At 41.1% G+C, this 14,912-nt stretch overlaps 1 protein-coding gene across 4 annotated transcripts in view; it reads right to left on the reverse strand.

Annotated features, from left to right (window-relative positions):
* Nucleotides 1–1,639: 1,639 nt before the first annotated feature.
* UGT8 (UDP glycosyltransferase 8) overlaps nt 1,640–14,912 on the reverse strand; it is a 44,948-nt gene continuing 31,675 nt past the window's right edge. For all 4 annotated transcript variants that reach the window (XM_054066029.1, XM_054066030.1, XM_054066031.1 and 1 more), the window contains exons 3-6: nt 9,809–9,951; nt 7,294–7,370; nt 5,588–5,807; nt 1,640–3,971 (exon numbers count right to left, since the gene is read on the reverse strand). In XM_054066029.1, the coding sequence (XP_053922004.1) occupies nt 3,608–3,971; nt 5,588–5,807; nt 7,294–7,370; nt 9,809–9,951 (804 nt within the window). In that variant the 3' untranslated portion in view covers nt 1,640–3,607. The remainder of the gene's footprint in view (nt 3,972–5,587; nt 5,808–7,293; nt 7,371–9,808; nt 9,952–14,912) is intronic.

Consider the following 14,912-nt stretch of genomic DNA (forward strand, 5'->3'; position numbering starts at 1 on the left):
AAAATTCTGCTTGTGTGCATGCGCACGCTAATATTTAAATGGTATCTCTTCGCCTCAGGTGCATAGATCAAACCAACTACAACAAGTACTACGTTATTTTTGTGCCGCAGAATGAAATCAGAACGTAATCAACTAGACAAAAAGCAGGATCTTTCAAAAGCATCAAAAAAGGGATTAACACAGTATGAAAAAAAAAAGATTTTGGAAGTGATCTGGGGAGTAAGAAAAAACTGCAACCAGATTCACCGATTTCCTTAAACTCCAAATACCTGATAACCATCTCTGGAACCTCTTTCTGCACGTGATAATTACACAATCTTGGTTTTACAGCTGCTTTCCTCCCGAATTGTTTCGCTATTCAAAGGAAATCAAAAAGTAGAGAACACCAAACCTATGCCCAGGGGTCTCAAGCTGTTTTGAAAACCTTTATTCAAGTAGCACATCTTCTAAAGCTCCTATTGCGGCTACTTCTTGTCAGGTAGGTTTACCCAAAGAATAGCTGATAACAGTTACTCGGAGTACCTTTCTTGTTATACCCCGATATTAAGGAGAGCAGTGAAACCCATGTAGAACCCTGTGTGAGGGCAGCAGGTTACGCAGCTGTTCTGTGCTGCCCAGTGACTTCTGTACACCTCTCCCAAGCACGGCTACAAAGTGACTGACTTGGCACTAGATTTACCCTCTACCTGTCAGAGATTTTTTTTCTGTAAGTGTTGCCAACACATCATCATGGAATGGTTTGGGCTGGAAGGGACCCCAAAGCCCACCCAGTCCCAGCCCCTGCCACAGGCAGGGACACCTCCCTCTGGATCAGGTTACTCCAAGCCCCATCCAACCTGGCCTGGAACCCCTCCAGGGATGGGGCAGCCACGGCTGCTCTGGGCAACCTGGGCCAGGACCTCCCCACTCTCACAGGAAAACATTTCTTCCCAATACCTACTCTAAATCTGCCCTCTTCCAGCCTAAATCCGTTTCCCTTGTCCGATCCCCGCACTCCATGACAAAAAGCCTCTTCCCAGCTTTCCTATAGGCCTCCTTCATTCACCTACTCCATTTAATACACGTTCTTCTATTACTGCACAGGGGTGAAATGAAAAATTACTTTTATATCCAATCATATTGGAACCTACAAGAAAGCAATTTTGAAAAAACCAGTTTAGGTGGATCAGACCCATCTAGAAGTTTGGAAATACAATTAGTAATACAGCAAATTCCTGGTTTTGCAACTGAATTGAAGCATGTTTATACCCAAGAAGACTATTCAGAAACCAATCTCATCTAATACCATCGTGAAAAACCTCTTCGTTTTGCTTTCTAAGAAATCGGTATAACTTAACTCATATAGAATAGACCACATTTTACCAGGAATGTTTAGATAAAGAAAAGATTAACTGCCTTAAAAAAGAAATCTGATCATGTATTCCATCTTTCTACTGATTCAGCCTTCTATACGAAACAGTTCTACTTTCACAAAACATAATAATTTTCCCTTTCAAATCGGTATTGCACATCGTGGCATAGAAAAGAAAGAATTTGTGTATCCTAATAAGCATCCAGTTACATACACTCACACACACTGGGTTCTTCAAAATAAATGGCATTCATTTGAATAAAAATGTACTTCCAACAACAATTTCTCTATTAAATCCATGTTTATTGCTTAAGTTTTATCACAGTGGAGATTAAATTATGCTTAATCATCCGGTCAGTGCTTTTGTACCTTCTTCAATGCCAAAAAAAAAAACCATCTAAACCAAGTCATTCATACACTCGAAGTCCTATCAGCATCCCACCATTCATCGCCTCTGTGTGCTCCTTTAGTTGCCACGAACTGCAAGATTGTAAAAAGGTATAGCTAATAGGCTTATTTATAATACCATTTTCTTCAAGTATTCAGAAAGCAGTACAAGTAGCTGTACTGTAAATTAGAAACATATCTGTACTGTTATTTATTGCTATAGGATAGAGGCTCCTGATGGAATGGTAGTGAAATATTGCATCACTGTGTATGAAGATGATCTCAGCATCCCGTAGTCGTCACAACTCTTCCCACGTTAGTGAACAACACTAGGTAAATGGGTTTCTTTCCTTTCTCTTTCAGGCATGGGAATCCAAACTACAAATAAATAAAGCATACACACACAACTTGTGTAGTGCAAATTCCAAGTAAACAGAATGACATGGAAATAAACTCATAGTTGCCAACTCTGGTTCCGCGGGGCGGTTATGATTTTACCCCCGGCGCCCTGCATCCCTGCCCTCGGTGCGCACCACCGCCAGCATCCCACGTCGGCGACAATGATTGAAGGAGATTGTTGCAGGGAGGGGCCGTAGCAGGGAAGGGGGAGACGACCACCTCTGCAAACCTCGCACTCGGGTGGACGGGCTTCACCCCACGTGTCCTGTCAGACCTCGGAAAGAAGGCTGGTCGCCCAACCCGGAGAGCAGCCTCCCATCCCGCACTGGAGAGTTTGTATTGGCAACTATGCAAAACATGGATTGCGTGGCCCAGACTAATAGAAGGTAATATTTTTCCAGATACAACCATTGAAAGAGAACATCTACAACACTGCGATTCAGAAAGAACTTAATAATAATGAGAATTAATAGGAAAGACATTCAACTTCGGGGTGGAGTGGGGTGTTTGCTGTTTGGTTTTTAAACAAACCCCAAAGAGTGGGTGTATTCTGCACAGCTCTGGGCCATTACAACACCTTTTGCATTAAGCACAGGGCTAGATTTTCTTTTTCCTTTGTAGGCTTATGTTTGTTTCATTTATTTTTCTTAATTACGCAGATCTACTTCTCACACAGCCACATTTTAAATTGAAACAGAACGCCCTAATATTTTCATGGCATAAATTATATATACAGAGAAAGGCAACAAATAAAATTCTGTATAAATTAAAAACTCAGACATATTGTAGACTTGCTCTAGACCCTTTTGTCCAAAGTACTGGTAGTGAGCAGAAGAGTCATGCAGCTTAACAGTAAAAGGAGTACATATTTTTGCCATTTTTCTTCAGTGCTCATTTTAAGGTTGGTTCTTTTAAAAATGTCTGTTGTCAGTTTGCAATTTGCTATTTCTTGCACAAAGACTGGGAAAAGTTACTAGTCTTTTCAAAACAATATTCATACACAATGTGTTGAACCTTCAACAAAGGAAACAGAGCTAGCACTAAAGTTCTCTCAGCTAAAAGATGGATATATTAAAATAATTTTAAAAAAAGGAAAAAAACTCTGCAAATAAAAAAGAAACCTTTCCTCATTTGGGACACACACATTTAGCTCTTAGAAACTGAAAATTCATAAATACCGGCATTTTATAACTTTAGAGAATTAAGGCTTCTAAAAACTTCAGTGCCAAAATAACCCCTCTGCATCAGTATTAAGAATAAAATATTTTCCATTCTAGGTTGTGCTTGCTCTTCCCTTTTTTTCTTTTTAAGACTTTTCTAAGTTCCGTAGAATTTTGTCACATAATATTACATACTGAAGGGGAGTGTTAGAACTGCTTATTGAGGTTTTAAGTAGTTGTTAGATTAAGTTACAGCGATAAAATTCGATTACTGATCTGATTTATTACTACTTTACATGGGGCGGTTGGCTCATTTCACCTTTTTTTCATGCTTAATGTGGCCATTTCTTCTATACTTGCCATTTGGTATCCCATTCTGGTAATGTCCATTAACAGCGCTATGTTTGTCGTTGGACCAAATATTTTTGCTTTGTTTGCAGATAAATTTTGTTATCCTGGCCAAAATATAATAAAGTAAGGCAGCACCCACTAGTACAACAAAGGCAATATCCAGTAAGAAATACTGATAGAAAGAGATGCTGTAAACAGCGGCACGTAGATGTTGGGCTCCGTTGTGACGGAGGATGTAATTAATCCAGTATACAGTCCGGTTAACGGGATGACCGGGTTGGTCTTTGTGGATCTCAGACAGCCTCTGGGCCCGCTGCCGGTAGCTGTGGGGCAGAAAAAAGGGAAGAAAGGAAAAATCGTTGTCAACGCTCTAAGCGGTACAAGGCTGCAGATGTAAATATACTTAAGCCCTTGGAGATCAAACGGCACACTACCCCAGCACCCGCGCAACCACCAGCACACAGAGGGCTACACACGGCAGATAATCTGTCTTTAAATCAGTTGTTACGGCTCACTGATGAAGTGTGACTAGGGAAGCAGACCCATGAAAGTCTAAAAGCAGAAATCCACCCTCCAGCAAAGCTACCAAGAGCCAAGTTGACGTGCTGCTAGAGGAGAATCTTATCTAATCCAAAATGCATCCTATCGAGTGAGACGCATTTGCCTTTCCCACCGTGAAGTGGCAACATCGCCTGTCCCTGTCTCACACATCGCTCATTTATGTAGTTGTGCAACTGAATTACCAGAGAAACCCAGAACAAAGCAAGAAACTCGTTTCTGATTGCACTATTTCTGCTTGGGTCCATAGTTCACCCCAAACCTATTTATTTTTCTCAACAGTCTGCCTATGATGTCAAATTCCTCTTCTCCCCTCTCACGGCAGCTGCAGGGTCAACAGGTTATTTATGCACGACTTGTCTTTCTACTAAGGATAATTGCACAAGGGAAAAGTGATGAAACTGATGTTATCAGGATGCCCTCAGTGACATTCCCCTTTGCGGTTCTGCTGCCCACTCCTTACAGGTTTCTCTTTTCCCAAGGCAAGCGCTGCCTAAAGACTTTGCTCCCATGAAAAGTAAGAAGCATTATCGGTACCATACTGCTGGACTACAGCCCAACACAATGAAACACCAGCTAACACGTCATTAATTTTTATCTGGAGACAGCCAGAACATCAACAGATGTTTAAAACAGCTTCTGAACAAGTTGTAAAGTGAGACTCCTCAGGCTTTAATACCCCTGAATAAATTTGTTTGCTGGAATTAGAAAGAGTTATAAAACCCAGTTCATAGATTTTTTTTTTTTACCTAATCCACTCGAATAAGGACAAAAGATTATAAAGAACATAATCGAGTCCTCACATTCATAATAACTTGTTAGAATATTGTCACTGCAACAAACAAATTACATTCCTGTCCCTAAGAGAGTTATCACCAGCCAGAAAAGGATTTTTTTCTTTCCTAAAAAAAAGTCAGGGGACTTCAGAAGAGCCACTGGTTCTGAACACACCCTTATTTATAGCTACAATCCAAACATGCCACCCCACAACCACATAGATTTTGCTCCAGGTCCCTTAGGCAGCACAGACAGACCGCTAAATAGAGAGCAACCAAGACACACACAAAGGAGGCATTGGTCGGCAATAAGGAATAAGTCACTACAAGTTTGTTTTTATAACCTTTCTGCCCTTCCCATGGCAACTGTGGCAAAAGGCAAATGAGACAATTTGGTTTGGGTATGCAGAGCAACGAGCTTAGCACCTACACAGAAACATGATTGATTGAGTAATCTGACGAAATGGCACAACCATCCAGAGACTTGCCTCAACTGTACACACAAATCCCAACATGCATTTTGTCCCTTGCATAAAAGGTTCTGTATGTGAATATTTACCTTGTAACAATAACTTAAAAGCAAGAAATAATCCATCATTCCATACCTGGGATCATTAATGACTTTTACTAGGGCTTCATATAATTCGTTCTCAGTGACTGTTTTCCAGTTCAACAATATTCCCATGCCTTTGGCCTGCACACGAGTCATAGTATCGTAGTGGTCTCCAAAGAGGGGAATCCCCACCACCGGGACCCCATGGTACATGGTTTCAAAAATGCTGTTCAAACCTCCGTGACTAAGGAAAGCCTTAATGTTAGAGTGACCTGAAAAAAGAGGAGGCACGAAGGTTAAAAGGCATATTTACATCTCAAAGTAAAGGCATTGAAGCAACTGGGTTCAACCCATTTTTCACCATGTTTCTGGGGCTGCAATTCAGGAAAGCAAAAATGAATGCAGCTTGATCTGAAGTTCCCCTGAAATCCACTCCGCGGAAACTTTGCGTGCATTAGATGATTTTCTCGTACACTATAAGACAGGGAATGGCCAATACAGAGAAAATTCTCATGTCTATGAGTTGTGTGAAATGATTAATGGAGTAATTAATATTCATTGTTTACTCCTGACTAGCTGCAGGTGGTGACTGCCACCAGTTTAGTAGTATAAATGAGCCACAGAGAACGCATTTTTCGTCATTACTCATATGTAATACAAGCTATTTAATGACAGGACAACTGATGTTACATTCTCTCTAAAGCTTCACATGCCTTACTTCAGGCTAGCAAGATCTGACAATAAGGACAGCGACCTTATGCAGTGGAAAAATGATACTGCCTCAGAGCAATTTAGTAAGCAGAACAAATCCACCTGGTTTAAAAGTCATTTGTCTAATCACTACGTTGTGACAAATACTTCAGCTGACACGCACACACATGGAGGCACACACATGCGTAACGCATTCATCAGCGCCCATTGTAGCGGTGGAGCTGTTGTACGAACATCCAGGTATCCCAGAGACAGCCATAAACATTCTGTGGCCTCTTGGATCCGCAATTTATTTAGCTATACTTCAACAGGGAACAAAGAGAAAAAACTTATATACCTAGACTCTAATATCTCTTTACTGAGAGATGTAAGAATATCAAGTTTTACATCTGCACCTGAGAACCTGGAGTACTTCAGATTAGTTAATCAGAGAGCTTATTATCAGCTTGCAACCCATGCCCAAGTCCTGTTAGAGCTTTCTCTGGAGAAAAATAAATAAATATGCACATATACAGCAGGATGTACAGACCCTTAAGACCAGTTTTGGTGCATTGTGAACAGACTTGGTATGCTCAGGTTTTTTTACTTTCCTAGAGACACCAGTGAACACCATACCATGCTTTTCTTGTAACAGAAACTAGTAATTACAGCCATGAGTTCCCTAAAATAGTCAGAAAAATCCCTACTCATTTATCTTTAATATTTTTTTTCCTCAAACTGCATAGCTTCCATGGTATAGAAAATACTCGTCAAAACCTTTTCCCATTTATAAGACCAAACAGTCTTCAGAAAAACTATGTCCTTCTACCTTATTAACTTAGGGGGGGGAGAGGAAAAAAGGAATTAATATCAGGGAAAGACAACTAACATCAGAAAGGTGTTTGCTTTCATCATCTTGAAACTCTGACAAATTCAACATTGTTGTTCTATGACTTCCAAGACCGAAATTATCCTACCTTTACAATGCTAATTCAAATAGAATATTGAATCTGAAAAGCAACTTGAATTTGAGCTAGAATAAGTGACAGATGATCAGAATATACTCACCAAGGAGGTCGTTTTGTGGTAACCATTCTATAAGCTTTGTATTGTTGCCTAAATTCCTTGGTTTATTTCCTGAAAACCTAAAACAATAAAATCAAACGGAAGCTGAGTTATCAAGACCTCCAAAATCCAACTCAAACCACAAAATCAAAACAAATGATCCATGAGCCCTAAAGCAATTTCCAATTACATGGGAACACTGTTTACTCACTACTACAAGGAAACAAAACAGGCTCAACCAAAATGCTGTCAATCAGTAATAATTTCCAAATTCATCTTTTCATCGTTCAGCTTCTTTGCAACTTGAAATGCAATGTTATCTATTAACGTAACAGCAATGTAGTTCCTTCTCAAAGTATATATAACTCTTACCACCGTTACCGGCCGGGGGCTTTATAACCTCTTTATGGTTCCAAGTCTGTGGTTTCACTGGAAACTCTGGCTGGTACTAGATAAACAACTGCAGTGAGAACGTCCCATGAGCACACAAATAACCACCTGTACCTTCAACACGAGGCATTCCCTTTCACCTGGCCAGCTTCCTGTATCACAGTCTTATTTTAAAAGGAGTGACTAATATCAAGAAGGGAAAGGCTGACAGCTCAGCTTATAAGGCAAAAAGCTACTGATCAAAAGTTTGTGATCAGAATGAGACAAGCAGTTTAATTTTCTTACTTGCTGAACTGCCTGAAAGCCAATAGCAACTTCTTGCTCACCTCAGGTTGCTGGAAAAGTTTAGGCCATAAAATACAGGCTCGAAATACAAACTGATTTACATATTAATGCTATATACAGTTAAATATAAAAAATTAAATATATTCTAAACAGAAGAGAAAGAGGGAAAAAATTACCAGTGATTACTAGAGGATAGAGCTGGTTTGTGACATATAAAACCATTATGGTTATTAGAGAGCATTAGAACTATAACGTCACAGAGAATCACCCACATAGGCCAATTAAACAACCTACTAGTTTGTACATTCTGTATGTTGAAAAAAAACCCCTATGTTAATTACGCTAAGTTATATAAGAGCAAATAGACTATGTTACCGGCTTTGGCTCTAACTAGTATTCCATAACCAGCAGTGTATAATGAACTACAAAGATCTCCTTGATTTGGCATTGTGACATAAAACTGCCAAGCTGTCCTCCCTTCCTCATTTTTCGAGGTGTCTAGAATAAAACTCACTTGTGTCCAACACAGACCATAGGTCAGTGACCTGAAGGACAAAAATAATCTCTCCCAAAGATCACGTCTTACAGTAGTCCCAGGGACACCTTCCCATTCCACAAATCATGATGGAAACAAACAGTAGGCAGGTTCTCTTACCCAAAAAGACACTCAGGAAATAATATATTGCAGGTAACAAAACCAAGGCAAAACAAACAAAAAAGCATCAGTAAGGAAATGCCAGCAAGGAAAATTAAAAATTTTAACAAAAAGCTTCCACTGAAACTGTTGCTTTTGAATTTAAAAAGCTATTCCCCAAGAAAAATCCATTAAGATGTATTTATTTAGTGGATACTTGCTACAGAAAAACATCCCACAGGAAAACATAACGGAATAAAACAAAAGAAAAGCAGAACTTTGAACTAGAACTAATAATTAATTACAAGCCACGCAGTGTTGCAGGCTTCATAAGAAACAAAGACACAGCACCCCTACCCCAAGCAAAACTTCACAAGCAGATCTTCACCGCAAGTACCAAAGGTTCTGTGCCTGAAGAATTTCCATTTTCCTGTTGTTTAGTGGGGTTCACTACTTCAATTATACACAGTCCCCAAGAGGTGGCAGGGAACGGAACCCTACACTGCTAATTTAACTCCAAAAGAGAAGCAAGGACAGCAGTCAAACTGGAAGACACTAATTATTTGGAAACCAATGGTGCACACAAACTCCCCTGAATTATGTAACAGAGTGACACTCCATGTGAAGCAGAGCTGACTAAACAGTCCTTGGATTTTTACAGTAAGCTTAGAGAGTCACTCAAGTTTAGAGTCAAGAAAGCTTATTACTGATTGTCACTCCTGCAGAATTTTCTTCCTCCAATATCTCACAGATAAAGATAAGTGAGAAGAGCAATAATGAAACTCTGTATGTACAGTGAGAAGAGAAGGAGCCCAGAACAAAAGAGGAAAAAGATAAATTAGAAAGAAAACCCAAGATTAACATCAGCAGGATGTCATTCTTGCTCCCCATGGTGGCTTCTTTATCAGAAATTATGACAGTGTGTCACAAATGTTATGACCTCAGACTTCGGTTTCACTGCCCCCAATCCTTCTAGGATGTAAACCCAGCTATGAGTGTAACCTCTGCCTTATTCTGCCACGAAATCATTGCTCCTCCTTATTACCAGGGGACTGCAAAACTTCCAGAGAGAGTGCCTTTCAGAAGGCTCCCATCCTCTGTATCATCCAGACTGTCTCAATTTCAGCTTCTGCAACTCCAGATCGAGATGGCACAACAGGAAACGAGCATGATTTAAATTACCCCAAGTACAGCTGTCATTGTACTCACCTCCAAATAACTCTCTGCGGCAGCCTGGCGAGAGCATGTGCTAACTTATTTGCTATATCTTCTGAAAGGTATTTCACTCCAGCTCCAAACGAGACGAGGACAAAGCCATTTTCGTTAGCACCATTCACCCACGTCTGGAGATCCTGTTGAAGTGAAAATTTATACTGAGCATAAGTAAACCACAGAAAGAGATTAAACATATATTGCTTAGAAAGAACAGCTGTTGATCCCCATGTTACTTCACAAGCCAAGTTTCAAAAGGCAAACATTTTAGGCATCACCGAGTGCAATAAATCCATGATTCAGAATCCACTATCTAAGCAGCAAAATCCTTCGGTGTTTGTTTTAGCTTCCATAATAACAACCAGTTTTGTAAGGCAATTTGTCCTTCTTTAACCGATCAGTTGACACATTCACAAGTTAACACATTACATTTTAACTCAGTAAAATATAAATAGAACTGTCTTGCAGTATCAGCCTGGAAGGACAGCACAGGAAATACGTGAATGAAGTCTGGTGCTTGGCTGTGTGATTCTTAACCTTAAAGGGAGAGTACTTCAAAAGGCTTGGCTTGCTTTCACTTCCATAAAAACAATAAACACAACTTGAAGGAAACCAGAACTTCAAAACACTCCCTTGGGTTCTACTCCTCCAATATTTAAAGGAGCGAGGAACAATATTGCATCTCCATGGCAAGTACAGGGTGCATGACTCGTTTTCTTGGACCTGCATACTTGATCTTAATTAGACTCAACTGTGTGCCTCTCGCACAGCAGGTTATCAGTATTATATCATTAATACCAGTAACCAGCATTATTTTAACAGCAATAATCTTTGTAACCAGTATATCACAAGAGTAACAAAGGCCCAAGCCCTTTACACCCTTAAGTCCACCCTCCTCCCGTAATTACTCTGAAATTGAGTCTCTTGCAACGCAATTTTTGCTCATCTTCTTGATTCAAGGGCTGCCTCAACTTGGAGAGGGAAAGCAGCAATGCCAAAAGCAGAGGTCTGCAGCACCGGCTCTGATCAGAAGCACTTCAAAAGCAGAATGATCACTTTCCTAGGGGTAAAACGACAGCCACGTCGTGAGATTCAAGTTCAGAGGCAGCAGCTTTTACAGCAGGGCACCCTGCAATACTTCTGCTGCCGTACAGGGCTTTGGGGCTCTCACCAAGAGATGCTCAGCCCCGCATGGTCCCTAACGAGAGTGCCCCGTGCACAACCACGGCGGGTCCAGGGTTTCCTTGCGCTGAACACCTCAGTGCCTTGGGTCCACCCAGAGGCAATTCCTTCACAACTGATGCTTTGGACAAGTCACAGTTAAGTTGTAAAGGAGAGGACAACATCCCAACATCGGGCACTGACTGTGGAAACAGGGTTTGTGTCACTGAGGACAAGGCAAGCCAGCAGACACCACTACAGATCCCCACCAGGACAGCAGGGCTCCGCAGGGTCAGAGGAAAAACCTTCCTGGCATATGAGACAGAGTGGAGCTGCCAGATAAACAAGTCTGACACAAGAACACTGTCAACTCAGCTTCAGAGGCAGGGGAAATTATAGCAAAAAAAAAAAAAAAAAAAAAGTAAAATCCTCAGCGTAACCTTTGCTTTTGCAAACACAGATTTAAATTCTATTTTTCCAACGCAACCGTTGGCAGCAGAAACTAAAGAATTATGCCACTGACACACAGACATGTCAACTTGCCGAAAAATAACTTGTATTTCCGAGGATATAGTCCCGATTTCACCAAATTTAAGTCTGCTCAACCCCCATAGAGCAATAGGAATGAGCAAAAGGAAAACTAAGAGCTCTGTTCACAATGCACCTCTTGTCCCGGTAATAAATAGCAGGCCAGACAGTAACAGAGTAATGCTGTCCTATCGTATCTGAGCACAAAACCACAAAAGCTACCAAAAAACCCAGCAGGCGCAAAGATGACCCGCACACTATGCTGGGAATTGTACACAAGTCTCTGCTCCGCAGTGAAAGAAGGGATTTTCATTTTCTCTAGAATCCACACATTTGTTTTTCTTCATCCTTTTCCAGCGTGCTTTCTGCTCCATTTTTTCCCTATGTCTGCTGAGAGAGGGGGAAGGAGGGGTACTGTCTGCAACCTGCCTCAAAGCTGAATCATTTATTATGGGCTGAACTTCTGACATGGAAGTTTCCAAGTGCTTTTGTGATTTATTTAAAGTTTGCCCTTGAATTTTATTTAAGGACCTAAGGCATGCTGCTAATGTAATTGTATTAGAGTTGCTTTTGCTTAGCGGTTCATCTAGTTACATCTCAAACTATTTCCTATCTGTTGTTTAAAGCTCAACAGAAAATACCCTTTTGTGGGTTCTAGGACAAACCATTCTGAAAAGCAATCAAGTACCGTGCTGTAAATGACAGCTGCCTGCCCATTTGTGACATTTGATCCAATTACCTTCCGAAAGCTGAAGCACCTGTCAGTTACATGGTGGTTTTCTTCTGGAAGCAACCCAGCGCTCACAGGCTCTTCAAAGGATGCTCACCCACCCCGACACCTGCAGGAGGGGCAGAAACCTGGAGGTTTGAGAACTCCATGATGCCGGTGCTCAACAAACCAGCAAGGGGAGACTCTCTGCCAGACCTCATACTTACTAATCTCATTCAGCATCAGAAGTTCTACCTATGACTGCTTCTGCCTGCTGAGACACATGGTTTCTGCTGCTCAAGATCAGTCTGTTCTAGCTGAGGAACAGCTCTCAAGGCTGCTGCTTCTCTGCGCTTACTTAGAAATTCTGTGAGACTTCACAACTCTGATGTATCCGCGCAGTAAGAATTACACATCATTATGTATACACGGAGGAGGTATAAAATATTTCATTTTAATGGAATTTCTAAAACAGCGTTCAAAAATCCCCAGTTTTAATAACAAATAGCTATTAAGTGCTTAGTATTGTATGTAAGTGATAAAAAGAAAGGAACTTTACTGCGTACCACGGAGTTAAGAGTCACCCTACAAACAGGCTTTTGCATTTTATTTTTGTTAGCAAAGCAACCTGCTTTGTGTTGTTATGGCTGACTTCACAGCCAAACTCTGAGAACCCTTCCCTTTGAAGGCAATCCTACTGCTTCAGTGGAACATGACATGTACAAAGGGGAACTTAATCTTGACAGGCAGGACAAGATCCTGTCATCAGGCTCGAAAGACGGGATTTGTTTGCTATATTAAATGGAATTACATTGAAAAAAAATATAAGTCAATGGAATAGAAATTGGTTTACTTTATATAAACTGAACCCTATTATGTGAGCGCTCCCTCTCCTGACCCACTTCTTAAGTGTGGCAACACATAAGCACACACTCGCAAGCGCCCAAGTGGAACTCGAGCAACAGCAGTTTTGCATGGAAAGGTTTTGATTCACTTCAGAAATCAGGCACGCTTCCCCTACAGACACGTCCACACAAGAAAGAGAGAAGTGAAATGACGTTTGCCACGCTACAAGTTCGTCAGCTGCAAAACAACTGAGCCAACAGGTACCTAAGAATTAACACAAGTGCCACGGGCAGGACTGGGCTCAGACACAACAGCATACACGGCTACAGTGGACTTGCAGGCCAGAGCTAAAACGATGCCTGGCCAACCCAAACTAGAAGGAAAGGAACTTCAAGTCCTCCTCGGAGTTTCTTTACGATGCTAAATCAGAAAGAGTAGGATTTTGATTCCTCACATGGTCACAGTCAAACTGACCTCTGCCAACCTCAAGAATATCCAGATGAGTTTCGACTTAGCTCATTGTATTTTCACATCAGCTGAAGGGTTCTTTTTCTCTCCACTCTAATTTGTCCTAATTTTACTTAAGCTTTACATCATGCTGGTAGTAAGAGGAATTCCTTGCCTGCCTCCTGAGCTGCAGCCCCATTCCATTCTGCTTCCCCAGAAGGGTGCTGGAGGTCAGTACCGTGCATGAACTGCAGAAAATTAATTACAGACTTGTCAGGACAAGGGTTTTCCTTGCGTACATACATCTGTAATTTCTGGCACAACACAGTCTTCATTAAATGGGATCACTAGCATCGCTAAAAATGTAAAAGTAAAAAGCAGGAAAGGAAGAGCAGATTGGCACTGCTTTCTTGTAGGGTTCCCCAGTTTTGTGACCTGGACAAGTCTGTTATTCTTACATTCCTTCAAATACCTACAATTATTTCCCCTGACAGCTTTTTAGCATTGACTTTCTAAATTCAAGATGTAGTGAAAGCGAATCCAAGTGGCATTCATAGGTCTTTGTGTTGCAAGACAGATCTGAACATCCTGGTACAATTAGCAAGGCCACAGCACAAAGGCTCAGTATTTTCTTGTACTTCCCCTGCTCTTGATGTGGCATACAAGGTTTAGAAGTGATACTCAAAGTCAATAAAAAGCAGACTATGATCTTGGCACACTTCACCAGCATTCTCACTATAGCTGCGTGCATCACTCACTTTGTGCATGTGCATTCCTAATGTTTACTTGAGGAAGCACACTGCAGTGATGTGATGCAGGACGAGCAGTACAAAATACAAGCTCTGAGCCATTCCCACAAAGCCTGAATCGTGGTAGAGAACACACTGATGCCACAGGACAATTCTGTTTGCCTACAACTGCCTTCAGTCTTCAGTCACGTTCCTACCTTTCTATTCATTAAGGCTGTACCAGCCCTAATGCCCCAAGAACCACTCTCAGTGAAACCATCACTCCACCACTGCACGCTGAAAGTTTCACGAACACCTTGGAATTCACCTCATTCTCTTTTCTTAAATCCATTTACACTTGTGACCTCCAGCACATTGTGCCTGCCCGATCTAATTACGCACCCTTTGAAAATGCACTGAGTCAGTATGAGTCATTAGAGCCATCTTCGTTAGAAGCGGTGTACTCTGTTCAGGCAGCATTTTACAGCTCCTTGCTTGCAGCAGGAAAGCGACCTCCTCTTGTCCAGTTTAAATGATGCTTCAGTTCACTGAAAGCTCTGTGTGATTGTTTTAATGTAAGGAAAGAATACTTAATATTCAAAATTACAACTTTTAAGGTCTAAACCCATAGCAAAAGTCTGGGGAGGGGGGTTATTACAAAGTGAGCTCCACTGTTTAGCCT

Source organism: Cuculus canorus, chromosome 4, assembly GCF_017976375.1.
Source record: "Cuculus canorus isolate bCucCan1 chromosome 4, bCucCan1.pri, whole genome shotgun sequence".
Lineage (NCBI taxonomy): Eukaryota > Metazoa > Chordata > Aves > Cuculiformes > Cuculidae > Cuculus > Cuculus canorus.